The sequence below is a fragment of the Leucoraja erinacea genome, unplaced genomic scaffold (genome assembly GCF_028641065.1).
Source record: "Leucoraja erinacea ecotype New England unplaced genomic scaffold, Leri_hhj_1 Leri_88S, whole genome shotgun sequence".
Taxonomy (NCBI): Eukaryota; Metazoa; Chordata; class Chondrichthyes; order Rajiformes; family Rajidae; genus Leucoraja; species Leucoraja erinaceus.
In genome coordinates, this window is record NW_026576828.1 from 379,023 (window position 1) to 397,534 (window position 18,512).

The 18,512-nt window shown below is 44.9% G+C and overlaps 1 protein-coding gene across 19 annotated transcripts in view; it reads left to right on the forward strand.

Moving 5' to 3' along the window:
• Positions 1–18,512, forward strand: part of LOC129694990 (protein KASH5-like) — a 244,456-nt gene extending 225,944 nt beyond the window's left edge. For 15 of the 19 annotated variants that reach the window (XM_055631736.1, XM_055631746.1, XM_055631735.1 and 12 more), the window contains 3 exons: positions 2,131–2,192; positions 13,560–13,615; positions 18,217–18,512. In XM_055631736.1, the coding sequence (XP_055487711.1) occupies positions 2,131–2,192; positions 13,560–13,615; positions 18,217–18,460 (362 nt within the window). In that variant the 3' untranslated portion in view covers positions 18,461–18,512. The remainder of the gene's footprint in view (positions 1–2,130; positions 2,193–13,559; positions 13,616–18,216) is intronic. The other 4 variants (XM_055631743.1, XM_055631744.1, XM_055631749.1 and 1 more) reach the window with 2 other exon arrangements.

Sequence of the window (18,512 nt, forward strand, 5' to 3'; positions counted from 1 at the left end):
GTGGTACACAATAGAAGGCACAGGATAAAAAGATTTAAAAGAACAAAAACCCAATCAACCATTAACTCTCATATTACCGGCAAGATCAATGAATAAAATAAATAAATAGATAGTGGAAATATTGCACGTTATATTGCACACAGTGGACTTCAGAAAGGCCTTTGATAAGGCTCCACATGGAAGGTTCAATTGTTGGGCATTAATGGTGGAGTAGCAAGATGGATTCAACAGTGGGAGATGCCAGAGAGTAATGGTGGATGACTGACTTGTCAGGTTGGAGGCCGGTGACTAGTGGGGTGCCACAGGGATCTGTGTTAGGTCCACTGTTGTTTGTCATATGCATCAATGATCTGGATGATGGTGTGGGAAATTGGATTAGTAAGTATGCAGATGATACTAAGATAGGTGGTGTTGTGGATAATGAAGTAGATTTTCAAAGTCTACAGAGAGATTTAGGCCATTTGGAAGAGTGGGCTGAAAGATGGCAGATGGAGTTTAATGCTGATAAGTGTGAGGTGCTACATCTTGGCAGGACAAATCAAAATAGGACGTACATGGTAAATGGTAGCGAATTGAGGAATGCAGTTGAACAGAGGGATCTAGGAATAACTGTGCATAGTTCCCTGAAGGTGGAATCTCATGTAGATAGTGTGGTAAAGAAAGCTTTTGGTGTGCTGGCCTTTATAAATCAGAGCATTGAGTATAGAAGATGGGATGTAATAAAATTGTACAAGGCATTGGTGAGGCCAATTCTGGAGTATGGTGTACAATATTGGTTGCCAAATTATAGGAAGGATGTCAACAAAATAGAGAGAGTACAGAGGAGATTTACTAGAATGTTGCCTGGGTTTCAGCAACTAAGTTACAGGGAAAGGTTGAACAAGTTAGGTCTTTATTCTTTGGAGCGCAGAAGGTTAAGGGGGGACGATAGAGGTCTTTAAAACGATGAGAGGGATAGACAGAGTTGACGTGGATAAGCTTTTTCCATTGAGAGTAGGGAAGATTCAAACAAGAGGACATGATTTGAGAATTAAAGGACAGAAGTTTAGGCATAACATGAGGGGGAACTTCTTTACTCAGAGTGGTAGCTGTGTGGAATGAGCTTCCAGTGGAAGTGGTGGAGGCAGGTTCGATTTTATCATTTAAAAATAAATTGGATAGGGATATGGACGGGAAAGGAATGGAGGGTCTGAGTGCAGGTAGATGGGACTATATCCCAAAGTCTGCATTTATCCCATAGTCAATGTTACTAAAATAGATGATGAGGTCTTTGTGCAGTACTATTAGTGGGATATAGCTGTCACAGGCTGAGTCCACAAATGGGGGGTGTCGGGGAAAGTGGCGGGGGGGGGGGGGGGGGGGTTGGAGAATGGGTGAAGGGAGGGAGAGCGGGGAAGGGGATGTGAGGGGAGGGGAGGGAGCAGAGCTCAAAATTAACGGTTGCCAATGGCCACCTAAAGTCCCGCCGGTTAAACTAAAATATCCTGACTAAATGGCATAAAGTATTCACAACAAATGCAAATTGTCCAGGACAAATCAGGGCCAGCAACAAATGACCTCAGGCGGGATGGTGCCCTTATAGGCCAAATGCTGGTTGACAATGTGTCTGATAGTTTTAGCATTGGTGAATTTAGGCAGACGTATCAACAAGATGTGCACAGCAAGAAATATTCTAAGACAGTAATGAAATGAACTGCTTAATTTGATTTAGTAGTATTAGTTCATAAAATCTACATTAAAAATAAAAATCTGATTACAATGCCCATGAAGTTAATCAGATACTCATAAACCGATCTGTTCTTAGGGGAAGGAAACTAGTCTGCATCTATTTTGGACTGTGTGTGACTTCAGACATACAACATTGGTGCCTTACAAGTTATGATCTTGAGAATGAATGAACAAATGAATGGAATCTGTTATTTCACATAAAATATTTAACAGAACAATGCCTCCATTCAAATGAATAAAAGTTCAATTGAAGTTCAGTTGATATCAGCTGGCATTTACTGATAATGCATCAAAGTTTATTAAAAATGAAAACTTTTCTTTAAGATTTCTCACTGAATGGTATATTGTGAGCAAAAAGTAGAAATATCTTATTTTGCTCATGCTTGTTTTTCTGTCTTGCAGGCAATTTAGAACTGCTTTATGATGAGCTATTTTCGAGTGAGCAGAAGCATGAAGGAAACATTGTTAGTAAATTCATGGATCATAGGAGTCTCATTTACTTTCCCCCTTTGGGGTTACTTGTCTTAATTCAGGCCAGTGATATTGCACTTGGATGTATTGCATCCTATAACATAAAAATGATGATTCTTAAATAAGTGTTAAAAGAAAAAGAGCAGTGAGCAGAAATGTGGGATTAGAATGAGCATAATCAAAAGGGTCATAGGAAAGATATATCTCTCATATATAGATGGAGAGAGGTTTGTAGGATGTTTCTAAGAGTAAAACCAGGGGAATTGAATACAGTAAACCCTCATTTTAACAGACCTCTTTATAACAGATTTTGGTTATAGTGGACTGACCTACCATGCTACCCCTGGCTCACGCCGTCTCCCCTGTCACCTCCAGATGGCGCCACTTGGCCAGCTGACCCCTACACCCCCGACCTCGCACCACTTCTACGCCGGTCTTTCTGCTGCTACCGTAGGCCCACATAGCTTCCAGGCCGCTCCTGCACTGCCACAGCTACCAGCCGCCCGAGGGTCACTACCATTGACTTTGCTGATCCTTGCCTCTCCCCCGGCTGCCTGCAGCTGAATTCCAGGCACAGTTCCAGACCGAGAGTCTGAAGAGTCTCAACCTGAAACGTCACTTATCCATGTTGTCCAGAGATGTTGCCAGACCTGCTGAGTTACTCCAGCACTTTGTGTCCTTTTGTGTATTAACCAGCAACTGGAGTTGTTTGTTTCTACAACATCCAATGACATTCCTTACCTGGTTATAGCAGACAATCGACAGTGATGGGCACCATCTTCCCCCCCCCCACGGTCTGTTCTAACAAGGGGTTACTTGAGTGATTGGAGGGCAGAGTGTTAGAATAGGTGTAGTGAGAATTCAAAGAGCTATTGTGGAGCAATATTTGAAAATGAATGATGAGATTAATGAGGATGTTGCTGGGACTAGGGGGTGAACAGGCTGGACTGATTTTTCTGGAGCGCAGGAGGCCGATGGGCGAGAATATGGAGATCTATAAAATCATGAGGGTCATGGATAAAATGGATTGTCTCAGTCTTTTTCCAAGGGTAATGTAGTCAAACACTAATAGTTTTAAGATAGGAAATAAAAGATAGGAACCCGAGAGACATGTTTGCACACGGTGGGTCTTGAATATGAGGAACATGCTGCAAAGGAAGTGGTAAAGGCAGGTACATTTACAATGTTTGAAAGTCATTTGGAGACGTTCATGAGTAGGAAAGTTTTAGCGGGATATGGGCCAAATGTAGGCCATCCATCTTGATCAGTATGGATGAGTTTCACCATAGAGCCTGTTTCTATACTATATAGCACCATGACTATATTAAATATGATTTTGATCCAGTTATGATGAAATGTGAATGATTTCAAGGCCCAAATCATGTGTAACTACCTGGCATAGAGTCATATGGCATGGAACTGGCACTTTGACCCAAGATAGTACCTGTTCCATATCCCTCTGATCCTTTCCTATATATGTGGTAAGGGGTGTGCTGATGAGACTGCTGTGCTTATATCTGGTTGGTTTTAGCGAGCTAGGACATTAATCTTTTGCTGCAGGATAACCAGCTCTTAGTATATCTGATGCAAGAGGCTGATGCTGAAATTTTAGAAAAAAGGGGGAGCAGCTGGACGAACTAAGTGGTTAGTCAGCCTCTGTGGAGGGAAATGGACAGTTTTGAGGTGGAGAAGCATCTAAATGAAGGGCCTCAACCCCAAACATCGACTGTCCATTTGCTTCTACAGATGTTGCATGACCCGCTGAATTCTTCTCCTGGCGAGGATCTGCTCTCCTTAGTATGGCAGGTTCAGTCACATTACTGGTGAAATGTAATACCCCTCCCCCAGCATGTTGGGGGTGAGGGATTCAGCTAGTAAATAGATTCTCATATGGACAATGGTCGTCACTTAGCACTTACCCGATGTGAATGTTAATTGATACTTATCAACCCATACCTGATGTAAATCAGATTATGTTGCACTTGCTTAACAATAGACAATAGGTGCAGGAGTAGGCCATTGGGCCCTTCGAGCCAGCACTGTCATTCACTGTGATCTTGGCTGATCACCCACAATCAGTATGTTTAAGAAGGAACTGCAAATGCTGGAAAATTGAAGGTAGACCAAAATGCTGGAGAAACTCAGTGAGTGAGGCAACATCTATGGAGCGAAGGAAATAGGCAACGTTTCGGTAGAAACCCTTCTTCAGACTGATGGGGGGGTGGGGGGGGGCGAGAAGAAGAAAGGAAGATGAGGAGCCAGTGGGCTGAGGGAGAGCTGAGAAAGTGAGAAGAAAGTAGGGACTATCTGAAATTAGAAAAGTCAATGTTCATACCTCTGGGGTGCAGACTGCCTGTACAGGGCGGAATATGAGGTGCTGCTCCTCCAATTTACGGTGGTCCTCACTCTGGCCATGGAGGAGGCCCAGGACAAAAAGGTCAGATTCAGAATGGGAGGAGGAGTTGAAGCGTTGCCACCAGGAGATCAGGTTGGTTATTGCGAACCGATCGGAGGTGTTAAGCGAAGCGATCGCCAAGCCTACGCTTGTGCTCACAGATGTAGAGCAGCTGACATCTGGAGCAGCGGATGCAATAGATGAGGTTGGAGGAGGTGCAGGTGAATCTCTACCGCATCTGGAAAGACTGCTTGGGTCCTTGAATGGAGTCAAGGGGGGAGGTAGAGCGAGAAGTGTAGCATTTCTTACGGTTGCAAGGGAAAGTGCCCGGAGAGAGGGTGGTATGGGGGAGAAGGGCCAAATTGACCAGGGAGTAACAGAGGGAGCGGTCTCTGCGGAAAGCAGACAGGAGAGGAGGTGGGAAGATGTGGCAAATGGTGGGATCACGTTGGGGGTGGCAAAAATGTCGGAGGATTATTTGTTATATTTTACGGCTGGTGGGGGTGGAAGGTGAGGACAAGGGGGATTCTGCCCTTGATACGAGTAGGGGGGTGGGGAGTGAGAGCAGAGTCATGGGATATAGAAGAGACCCTGGTGAGAGCCTCATCTATAGTAGGGGAGGGGAACCCCCGTTCTCTGAAGAATTATTACATTTCCGATGCCCTGGTGTGGAACACCTCATCCTGGGTGCAGATGCGGAGTAGATGGAGGAATTGGGAGTAGGGGAAGGAGTCCTTACAGGAAGCAGGGTGGGACGACTACTGACCGACATCCACTATAAGCCCACTGACTCCCATGGCTATCTGGGCTACGCTTCTTCCCACCCTGCTTCCTGGAAGGACTCCATCCCCTACTTACTCTCCTTATTCTTAAACTGTGGTACCTGGTTCTGGACTCCACCAACATCGGAACATGTTTCCAGCCTCTAGCGTGTCCAATCCCTTAATAATCCTATATGTTTCAATAAGATCAATTATCTGAATGGCGGCCGATTAGGAAAAGGGGAGATGCAATGAGACCTGGGTGTCATGGTAGACCAGTCATTGAAAGTAGGCATGCAGGTGCAGCAGGCAGTGAAGAAAGCAAATGGTATGTTAGCATTCATAGCAAAAGGATTTGAGTATAGGAGCAGGGAGGTTCTACTGCAGTTGTACAGGGTCTTGGTGAGACCACACCTGGAGTATTGGATACAGTTTTGTTCTCCTAATCTGAGGAAAGACATTCTTGCCATAGAGGGAGTACAGAGAAGGTTCACCAGACTGATTCCTGGGATGTCATACTTTCATATGAAGAAAGACTGGATAGACTCGGCTTGTACTCGCTAGAATTTAGAAGATTAAGGGGGGATCTTATAGAAACTTACAAAATTCTTAAGGGGTTGGACAGGCTAGATGCAGGAAGATTGTTCCCGATGTTGGGGAAGTCCAGAACAAGGGGTCACAGTTTAAGGATAAGGGGGAAAACTTTTAGGACCGAGATGAGAAAAACATTTTTCACACAGAGAGTGGTGAATCTCTGGAATTCTCTGCCACAGAAGGTAGTTGAGGCCAGTTCATTGGTTATATTTAAGAGGGAGTTAGATGTGACCCTTGTGGCTAAAGGGAAGGAGAGAAGGCAGGTACAGGATACTGAGTTGGATGATCAGCCATGATCATATTGAATGGCGGTCGGTGCAGGCTCGAAGGGCCGAATGGCCTTGTTACGACTCCCGAATGCAGGTACTTCAGAGACGCGTTACACAAGGCAAAAACCAGGTTCAAGTTCAAAAATAGTTTTGATTATTTAATGGAACACAAAACCCAAACCTGATTTAAACAACCCAGTCAGGGATATGACTGACAAACAATTTAACAGTGCTCCAGCCAGCCACGTGATGGACCGTCGAACCGGAGACTCTAAAACCTGCCTAAAGAGATATAACCCTGAAACAAAATACACGAAAACACTAAGGTCAGCCCTTATCCGTCCCAATTCAATATTTGTTACCAAGGAATGGTGAAAGTACACAAAATTCTATGCCATGTGGCCAGGCCTCCCTCGGCTCACACCAGCAGTCTGCTCATTAGTCAGGGTCGACGAAGAAGAGGGAGAATCCTGGGAAGCTCTGGTATTTAAGCTTCAGATGAGTCACCCGTCACCTGACGCCACTTGGCCAATCGGGTACAGGAGCCTTTAACCCCTTGATTCCAGACTCACAGCCACGTGGCCTGTACTCGGGAGAAAGTACAGAGAAGTACATAGCATTCACCAGGAGGGGGAAGCGCCTAACAGGCCTACTCCTGCACATATTTTCTATGTCTATGTTTCTATGTTGAAAGCATCCAGAGAACCAGCCTCTATTACCCTCTGAGGCAGCAAATTCCACACACTCAGAACTCTCTGTGTGAAAACTTAGAAGGTGTACAGATGATCAATGGTTAGCTAAAGGGCCTCTTTCCATGCTGTATGTCTAAATGAAACTAACCAAAGCCATCTTCTCATCGCTTTGTTTCATTCTCACACCAACCAGCCTGTCCTCAACCTCTCCCACTGCCAGGGTGAGGCCAGATGCAAACCAGAGAAATACGACCTATGGCCACGGCAGTAGCACAGAATTTCCCCGCCCTATCCTTTTCCCTCTCCTCGTCGACCCAGGTCCACTCATACAGCCCCTTTCCACTATGCCCCCAGCCAACTCCTTGCTCTCTTGTTCCCATCTGCCACCTTGTATTTTGACTCCTCCCACTTTATCCAAATCAAAGGTGTAGCCATGGGCACTCTCATGGGCCCAAGCTGCCTTTTTGTCGGGTACATCAAACAGTCCTTATTCCAGAGGTACACTGGTCCTACCCCTCAACTCTTTCTCCACAACATTGACGACTGCATTTGTCCAGACTCATGGACTTTATTTATTTCACCCCTAACTTTCACCCTGCCTTCAAATTCACTTGACTATCTCAGACACCTTTCTCCCCTTCACAATTTCTCCGTCTCCATCACAGGAGACAGACTATCGACGGACACCTATTACAAACCTACTGACTCCCGCAGCTATCTGGATTACACTTCTTCCCACCCTGGCTGTTGCAAAGATGCTATTCCCTACTCACAGTTCCTCCGTCTATGCCCCATCTGCTTCCAAGATGAGGTGTCCCATACCAGGTACCGAGATGTCCGCATTCTTCAGGGAACATAGGTACCCCCTTCTTTGATGATGGGGTCCTCACACGTGTCTCCGCTGTGTCCCATAGTTCTACTCTTGCTCCACCTCCCCGCAGATGCAACATGGACAGAATCCCCCTGGTTCTCACCTTTTACCCTGCCAGCCTCTGCATCCAACACATTATCCTCCAACATTTCCGTCACCTCCTAAGGAATCCCACCACCAATCACTTCTTCCCATCTCCATCCCTTGCCGCCTTCTACAGAAACTGCTCCCTCCGTAACTCCTCAGTTAACTCATCCCTTCCCAACCAAACCACTGCCTCCCCAGGTACTTTCCCCTGCAACCGCAGGAGATGCAACTTGTGTTCTTACATTTACTCCCTCGACTCCATCTCGGGACCCCGACCGTCCTTCCAGGTTAGACAGAGATTCACATGTACCTCCTCTAACCTCACTACTGCATCTTGGATAGGTTGGGTAAGTGGGCAGATGCAGTATACTGTGAATAAATGTGAGGTTATCCACCTTTGTGGCAAGAACAAGAAGGCAGATTATTATCTGAATGGTGTCAGATTAGGAAAAGGAGAGGTGCAACGAGACCTGGGTGTGCTTGTACACCAGCCACTGAAAGTAAGCATGCAGGTGCAGCAAGCAGTGAAGAAAGCTAATGGCATGTTAGCCTTCATTGCGAAAGGATTTGAGTTTAGGAGCAAGGAGGTCCTACTGCAGTTGTACAGGGCCCTGGTGAGACCACACCTGGAGTATTGTGTGCCGTTTTGGCCTCCTAACTTGAGGAAAGACATTCTTGCAATTGAGGGAGTGCAGCGTAGGTTCACCAGGTTAATTCGCTGGATGGTGGGACTGACACATGTGAAAGCATGGTTCGACAAGGCTTGTATTGACTGGAATTCCACCAGGGGCCACAGTTTCAGAATAAGAGGTAAGCCATTTAGAACGGAGATGAGGAAACGCTTTTTCACGTAGAGAGTTGCCAGTCTGTGGAATTCTCTGCCTCAGAGGGCGGTGGAGGACGGTTCTCTGGATACGTTCAAGAGAGAGCTAGGTAGGACTCTTAAAGATAGCGGAGTCAGGGGCTATGAGGAGGAGGCAGGAACGGGGTACTGATTGGGGATGATCAACCATGATCACATTGAATGGCGGTACTGGCTCGAAGGACCGAATGGCCTACTGCACCTATTGTCTACTTTCTTCTTCGTGCGTATGGCGTGCACAGTCTAAAGTTGTCGGACAACTTGTTCTATTTGATCTTATTTGATTATGCATGCCGGGTTGATTGCATTTGTCGAAACAGGGCGGACCACGTGAAGGTTGCAATCCCCCACCCCGTCTATTGTCTATAATTTAGAAGGATGAGAGGATATCTTATAGAAACATAACATTCTTAAGGGATTGGACAGGCTAGATGCAGGAAAAATGTTCCTGATGTTGGGGGAGTCCAGAACCATGCTCACAGTTTAAGAATAAGGAGTAGGCCATTTAGGACTGAGATGAAGCAAAACTTTTTCACCCAGAGATTTGTGAATCTGGAATTGTCTGCTACAGAAGGCAGTGGAGGCCAATTCATTAGATGTTTTCAAGAGAGAGTTAGATATCGCTCTTAAGGCTTACAGAATCAAGGGATATGGGGAAAAAGCAGGAACGGGGTAATGATTTTGGCTGATCAGCCATGATCATATTGAATGGCAGTGCTCTCTGCAAAGGCCGAATGGCCTACTCCTGCACCTATTTTCTATGTTTCTATCCAGTGTTCCTGGTGTGGGTACTTGTACATCGGCGAGACAAAACAAGTTGCTAGATGGAGTAGTTGTGGCAGGTACAATAACAACATTTAAAATATATTTGGGCAATTGCATGCATAGGAAAGATATAGAGGGATAAAGGCCAGGAAAATGGGACTAGCTTAGATGAGGCATTTTGTCGACATGGATAAGTTGAGCTGAAGGATCTGTTGCCATGCTGTATGACCCTGACTTTTATTTCTTAACTAGTTCCAGATTCTGTTGTCTTCTCTACTTCTCACTTCCCAGCCTCTGTTGCTACCTCTCCCTTTCCCTCGCCCACCTGATTGTTACCTCTCAATTGCTCGAAGGGCCGAATGGCCTACTCCTGCACCTAATTTCTACCCCCTTCTGTGTTCCATCCACCTATTGTACGGATGGGTGACTTTTTGGGTCGGGACCCTTCTTCGGGGTCTGAAACGACATCAATCCATTTTCTCCAAAGATGCTTCCAATCCCACTGTTACTCCATGACTTTGTCTTTTTTTTTTGTATAAACCACCATTCCTTGTGTCTCCACCTATTGCCTCTTAGCTCTTGCTCCACCATATACTGGCTACTTCGCCTCATTCTTTCAGTTCAGATGAAGGGTCTCCACCTGAAAAGTAACAGTCCATTATCCTCTAGCATCTCCTTTTTCTGCTCCATTCTCTTTTGAGCAAGGTGCGAGTGCACAGAAACAGGCCCACCAGCCCCTCCTGTGGCAGCAACTTAAGAGAAATCAAGCATAGCACTAGAGAACATAACTCAGATCTCTTTTAGAAACATAGAAAATAGGTGCAGGACTAGGCCATTCGGCCCTTCGAGCCTGCACCGCCATTCAATATGATCATGGCTGATCATCCAACTCAGTATCCTGTACCTGCCTTCTCTCCATACCCCCTGATCCCTTTAGCCACAAGGGCCACATCTAACTCAAATATAGCCAATGAACTGGCCTCAACTATCTTCTGTGGCAGAGAATTCCAGAGATTCACCACTCTCTGTGTGAAAAATGTTTTTCTCATCTCGGTCCTAAAAGATTTCCCCCTTATCCTTAAACTGTGACCACTTGTTCTGGACTTCCCCAACATCGGGAACAATCTTCATGCATCTAGCCTGTCCAACCCCTTAAGAATTTTGTAAGTTTCTATAAGATCCCCCCTCAATCTTCTAAATTTTAGCAAGTACAAGCCGAGTCTATCCAGTCTTCATATGAAAGTCCTGACATCCCAAGAATCAGTCTGGTGAACCTTCTCTGTACTCCCTCTATGGCAAGAATGTCTTTCCTCAGATTAGGAGACCAAAACTGTACACAATACTCCAGGTGTGGTCTCACCAAGACCCTGTACAACTGCAGTAGAACCTCCCTGCTCCTATACTCAAATCCTTTTGCTATGAATGATAACATACCATTTGCTTTCTTCACTGCCTGCTGCACCTGCATGCCTACTTTCAATGACTGGTGTACTATGACACCCAGGTCTCGTTGCATCTCCCCTTTTCCTAATCGGCCACCATTCAGATAATAGTCTACTTTCCTGTTTTTGCCACCAAAGTGGATAACCTCACATTTATCCACATTATACTGCATCTGCCATGCATTTGCCCACTCACCCAACCTATCCAAGTCACCTTGCAGCTTCCTAGCATTCTCCTCACAGCTCACACTGCCCCTAGCTTTGTGTCTTCTGCAAACTTGGAGATGTTGCATTCAATTCCCTCGTCCAAATCATTAATATATATTGTAAATAGCTGGGGTCCCAGAACTGAGCCTCTCAGTTTTAAAACCTCTCTCTCTCACTTTGAACCTATATCGTCTTATTTTGATAGCTACTATGAGGAGAAAATGATTTTGACTAACTACCCTATTTATGTTTCATAATTCTACATGCTTTCATCAGGCCACCGCTCATTTTGCTTTGCACTATGGAAAACAAGCCCGGCCTATCAAATCTGTCCCTTATTTAAAATCCTCTAAACCAGGAAACGTCTTAAATCTTTGTACTCTCTCCCACACAATCATGTTCAGATTGAGTTGTATAGCATGGAAACAGGCCTTTTGGCCCAACTCGTCTCTGCCGACCAATGTGCCCTATCTACGCCAGCCCCATTTGCCTGCGTTTGGCCCTTATCCCTGTAAACCTATCCTGCACACAATACTGCAGCCAGAGGAAAGGTTCTTTTGATCCTTATTTACTTTATTTTGACTGCAGTATTTTCTGTTTTAATCCACTGGAGAACACTTGGTCACAAATGTAGATATGAGCAGCACGGTGGCGCAGTGGTATTGTCGCTGCCTTACAGCACCGGAGACCCAGGTTTGATCCTGACTATGGGTACTTGTATGTACATTCTGATTCAGATTCAGATTCAATTTTAATTGTCATTGTCAGTGTACAGTACATAGACAACGAAATGCATTTAGCATCTCCCTGGAAGAGCGACATAGCAAACGATTTGAATAAATAATAATAAGTGTCCGGGGTGGAGGGTGGTGATTGGCAGTCACCGAGGTACGTTGTTGAGTAGAGTGACAGCCGCCGGAAAGAAGCTGTTCCTCGACCTGCTGGTTCGGCAACGGAGAGACCTGTAGCGCCTCCCGGATGGTAGGAGGGTAAACAGTCCATGGTTGGGGTGAGAGCAGTCCTTGGCGATGCTGAGCGCCCTCCGCAGACAGCGCTTGCTTTGGACAGACTCAATGGAGGGGAGCGAGGAACCGGTGATGCGTTGGGCAATTTTCACCACCCTCTGCAATGCCTTCCGGTCGGAGACAGAGCAGTTGCCATACCATACTGTGATGCAGTTGGTAAGGATGCTCTCGATGGTGCAGCGGTAGAAGTTCACCAGGATCTGAGGAGACAGATGGACCTTCTTCAGTCTCCTCAGGAAGAAGAGACGCTGATGAGCCTTCTTGATCAGAGTAGAGGTATTGTGGGTCCAAGAGAGGTCATCGGAGATGTTGACTCCCAGGAACCTGAAGCTAGAAACACGTTCCACCTCCGTCCCGTTAATGTGGATGGGGGTGTGCGTGCCGCCTCTGGACTTCCTGAAGTCTACAATGAGCTCCTTGGTCTTCTTGGTCTTGGTCTTCTTCTTGGTCTTCCTTGGTCTTCTCTCTGACCTGCGTGGATTTTTTCCAGGAAGCTCTGGTTTCCTCCTACATTCCAAAGACGTACAGGTTTGTAGGCTGATTGGGTTGATATAAATGTAAATTGGCCCCAGTGTGTGTGTAGGATAGTGTTAGTGTGCAGGGTTCGGTGGGCCGAAGGGCCTGTTTCTGCACTGGATCTCCAAATTATACTAAAGCTGAGTCTGGTACTGTCACCTAGATTCTAAATCTAAGTCAGCCAGTGAATGCCCTCAAACAATAAAACTTTGATGCTTATGTTTAAATTTGATATTGTGTTGTGTTACAAGACAAAAACATATAGGTGCATATGCATAGATTGTGCAATAAATTGTGAAGTACAGAGCAAGTGTGATGCTTTTTGTTCACTGTAGTCAAAATTACTCATCCCCTGACTTTTAGTAGAAAATGATTGGATGTGTATTTTGAAAGTTGGCAGTATGATTAGCCTGGGATTTTTTTGGAAATCTACCTGAAATGATCACTACCTCAAACCAGATTAGTTTGTCATATTGATGATGGTGCAATGAGATTTCTTGTTGACGTGAAGCGCAGAGTAATCAATATATGCTGATGATAGGCACAATTACAAATTTAACAATTAATGTAAAACAGCAGAAATGTGCGAAGATTATAGAAGTAGTGCAAACATTAATCTAGACTGCCTAATAGTTTTCTTGCTGAGCTGCTAAACGTATGCAGAATAATGCTGAGGTTATGTCATGACATTTAATTGACTGAAATGCTATTAGGTTTGAAATCTAGTAATTTTGGTAACAGTTGAAGTGGAGAGTGTAAAATAATCTTCACTCCTGAATAAGAGCATTGTCCTGTTACTATTTGGACAGAATAATCTATTGTTGAATGTTTCAAGAGCTATCTGATAATTTAATTCTTTCATTTTAATTAACAGTGCATTCGATGGAATATGACACAGTCAGAGTTGGCAGCACAAGCAGCTGATGAGCAGTAAGTGTTATGTCCTTTTTAACAGGACTTGTTTCTTGTGGTATCCACATCTGTGAGATATAGCGGCAAATTTTAATTGATTGGCAGAGTTGTGGTAAGGAACCATTTTTGTTTCAACTATAGAGAAGATAGAAGGCACAGATCCCTGCGGAACTCCACTGGTCACAGACCTCCACCCTGAATATCATCCTTCCATCACAATGCTCCGTCTTCAATCAGTTAGTCAGTTCTGGAATCTGGTATTCTGAATCCACGTAACCAAGTCACTGTACATCTTAATCGTCTAGATCAGTCTAACAAATGCTGAACTAAAATCCATGTAGACAACATCCACCACCCTACCCTCATCGATCACCTACACCACCTCCTCAAAAAACTCGATAAAGTTAGTAAGATATGATCTGCCGCATACAAAGCCATGATGAATGTCCCTAATTAATCCATTCTCATCCAAGCGGGAGTAAATCCTATTCTGAAAAATCCTCTCAAATAGCTTCCCTACCACAGATGTGAGGTTCACTGGCCTATATTTCCTTGGATTTTCTCTAGTTCCCTTCTTAAATAAAAGAACAACATTAGCTCCTCTCCAGGACCTCGTCCATACCTGAGAAAGATGCAACGATCTTTATCAAGGTTCCCGCAAGGTTCTCTCTTGCCTCTCTCAATAATGTGATATATAAATCTCATCAGGTCCTAGGGATTTACCCACGTTAATGCTCTTCAAGAGCCCAAGCACCTTCACATTCTTAAGGGCCTGTCCCACTTACGCGTCTTTGGCTCGCAAATTACGCGACCTCGTGGTCGCATGAGGCGTACGGGCACCGTATGGCTGCGCGGGGCCGGTCCCACTTAGAAGTGCGGAGGGGTATGAAGTTGTGCGGGGCCAGTTCCGACATCGCGAGGGGCTCCGAAATTCTTGCAATGAACGAAATCTTCGCGCGCCAACAGCCTGTCGCGGAACTGACGGCCAAAGTGGGACAGGCCCAAGACCCTGGCGCAACGCAACGTCTCACCTCCAACAGCAGCAGAAGCAGGCAATCGCCGAACTCGGCCTGGGGCTCACGGCCGTTGCTGTCTGGATCCGCCCCCACTTCTGCTCCCAGAGCGGGGCCAAGAAAATTGAACATAGACACAAAATACTGGAGTAACTCAGCGGGACCGGCAGCGTCACTGGAGAGAAGCAATGGGTGACGTTTCGGGTCAAGACCCTTTTCATGAAGTCTCGACACGAAACGTCACCCATTGCTTCTCTCCAGAGATGCTGCCGGTCACCGCTAAGTTACATCAACTTTGTGTCCATCTTCAAATGACGTCATGCGCTCCAGACAGCTGGGCGTACGCATGTAATGGCGCCCGACCTTCGCTCGATCGTCTCGGCTCAACGTGACCACGAGGTCGCGTAATTTGCCAAGGACACATAAGTGGGACAGGCCCTTTAATCTCAAACTGCCCTTGCACATCAGTATTCTCCACACTAATCTCACTGGCTTCCATGTCCTCCTTGGTGAAGACTGATGCAGAGTACTCGTTGAGGACCACAACTACTTCCCCAGACTCCAAGCATAAATTCCATGCTTTATTCTGAAGTGGTCCTTGCTTACTCTCCTGTTTTTAATGTAGGTCTAAAAAGCTTTGGAGTTTGCCTTAATCCAACTCGGTAAAGCCATTTTGAGGCACCTTTTGGCCCCTCTAATCACCTGATTGAGTTATTTCCTCCTTCTCTATATTCCACAAAGGTCCTGTCAGATTCCATCCTCGGAAATCTTGTATGTGCTTCCTATTTCTTTGTGACCAGGTTTACGTTGATGGTTATCCAAGGTTCCCTCACTTTGCATCTTTGTCCCTCCTTACATGCTGGTTCTTAACTTCGATCAACTAGCTTTTAAACGACTCTGTGTAAGATGTGGTCTTAGCCATTAACAACTGCTTCAAGAATGCCAAGACAATACGGGGACAATCCTGAGTCCCAGTATAACCATTCAGACACACGCAGAATACTGTAACTGGCTGCAAAGCGAAGTCAGGCAATATCATTGGTGATTCTGCAGCTCTACCTGATGAATTTAATAGATTCTATGCTCGCTTTGACTAGAAGGACAAAGAGGCGATAACATTCGTCCCATCAGACTCAAGTGTGCCTTTTCCCAGGGTCACTGTTGCAGAGGTTAGATCAGCCTATCTGAGGGTGAACCCATGGAAAGCAACTGGCCCAGACAGAGTCCCTGGCCGCATCCTTAGGAACTGCACAGGCCAACTAGCGGCAGTAATCACGGACATCTTTAATCCCTCCTTACACCGTTCTGAGGTACCCACCTGCTTCATGAAGACCACCATCATCGTGGTGCCAAAGAAAAACAAGATCTCATTTCTCAACGACTACCATATAACCATATAACAATTACAGCACGGAAACAGGCCATCTCGGCCCTACAAGTCCGTGCCGAACAACTTTTTTTCCCCTTAGTCCCACCTAGTCCAGTGGCTTTGACATCCACCATCATGAAGTGCTTTGAGAGGCTGTTTATGGAACAAATTAAATCCAGTTCACCAAGCAAAATTGACCCATTGCAATTTGCTTATCGCCACAACATGGCTAATGCCATCTCTGGCCCTACATTTATCCCTGCAACACCTGGATAAATGAGTCACCAACATCAGACTTATTTTCAGTCTACAGCTGCTTGTAGCAAATCTATGCGATCCAAACCCAACACCAAACTCCTGGAACTTGGAGTCAGCACTGCAATTGGATCCTCGACTTCCTGACCAACACCCAACAATCAGTGAGGATAGGAGACAAATCATCTTCTATGATAATCCTCAACACTGGTGCTCCACTAGACGAGACGGAGTAGAGAGGAGATTGAGAAACTCGTAACCTGATGTCAAGACAACAGCCTTTGTTAATGTCACATAGACAGTGATCGACTTCAGGAAGCAAAGCGGTACACATACCCCAGTATATATTGACAGCACTGAAGCAGGGATGGTTGAAAGTTGGAGTAAATATCATCAGCAACTTGTCCTGGACTAGCTATATCTAAGCAATGGCCAGGAAATTACACCAATGCCTTACTTCCTGAGTAAATATGGCATGTCTTCAACATCTCTCACCAACTTCTACAGAAGTGCTGTGGAAAGCATTTTAACAGGATGCATCACAGCAGGGTTTGGGGACAGCTCCATCCAAGAACGCAATAAATTGTAGCCCAGGCCATCAAGCAAACTAACCACCCTTCCTGTGACCATCTACACCATGCTGCCTTGGCAAGGCCACCAGCAATATCAGGAATGAGTCTCACCCCTCAGGCATCTTTAATTGGACTTTACAGTACTTTATCTTGCACTAAATGATATTCCCCCTATCCTGTACCGTGTGGATGGCTTAATTGTAATCACATAATCTTTCAGCTGACTGGATAGCTTGCAACAAAAAGCTTTTCATTGTACCTCGGTATATGTGACCATAAACCAAATTAAACAATAAACTATATCCAGTGTACCCTCCCGAGCTCTGCCTAATAGATTGCCTTGCTCCAATTTAGCACTTTCCCACAAAGTCTGCCTATATCCCTATTTAGAACAATTTTCAAAGCTTATGGAGTTGTGATTAATATACCCAATAATGCTCTTCTACTGAAACACCAGTTAACGGGCCAAGCTCATTTCTTAAGCTAAGCACCAGTGTTCCCTTCTTGGGTTGGACTATCTGAGGTTGGACCAAAGAACCCTCTTGAGATACACCTCACTAATTCTACACTGTCTAAACCTTTAGCAATGAGCAAGTCCTAGTCAATATTGGTAAAGTTAGTGGCTCACTAAGACAATCCTGTTGCTTTGGCACAATCTTGGTAATCTGTCTACATATCTGTTCCTCTATTTCCTGCTTGCTATTGGAGGACCTATAAATACAATCTCATTAGAGAATGCTTGCATCATTCTTATTTTCAAGCTCCACCCATTTCGCCTGTGTGAACGAACCCGCCAGTATGTCCTCTCTGGGAACCACCATGACAGTCTCCCTGATAGGTAGAGCAACTTCTTATCTCTTATGTCTCCCCCTCGATCAGGTCTAAAACATAGAAACCCTGGAACATTTGGCTGGCAGTCGTGTCCATCTCACAACCATGTTTCACAATGGCAACATCATAATCGCAAGCATGATCCTAAGTTCACCTTCATCTGTCTTACCTTTGAGACTTACTGATCCTAACTTCTACCTTCCCATCCCCTTCCAACTTCTGTCCTACAACTGGCTCCCCACCCCACTCCTTCTTTAAGTTTAAACTCTCAAGTTTATTCCAGTATCAAATGCATAGCCGAATGAAAATTAACCAATAGTTGTATAATCTCTTTGGAAATATGCATTATAAATTGCGATCTTAATTTGGAGTTATTTATTTATTTGTGAGGTTGCAAGTGACATCGACCTGTGAAAGCACTGACCAAGTGATCGGCATGTGATATTATTTCATATACTAATGCAAATGTCTCAATCTTAAGACACCTGTAGTGATCAATAGAAGAAATGTGTGTATTTCTTATTTAGACAATGCCAGATCCTGTATTGGAAATTGTAATGTTTTTCTCCCTTTCTCTAGACATGAAAACCATTCGGCCCCGTCCATTTTGTTTCATTCTCAGATAAAGAACATATGTCTTCTGGGTTTTCTGCTCGTCTTTACAATGATGCTTGTGGTATTTTCCAGTTTTTTCTCTCTTTTTCACTGGTCTTGTCAGAAATACTCTATTGCGGAATGCACAGACAGCAGCTTCTGGTCATTATTGAAAGCTTTACTATGCCCTCAAATCAGAGTAAGGTATGCAGCTCCTCCACCTGTTTGACACACTAATCATTGTAATTTTCAAAATAAACAGCACTTTTAAATTTTAAACA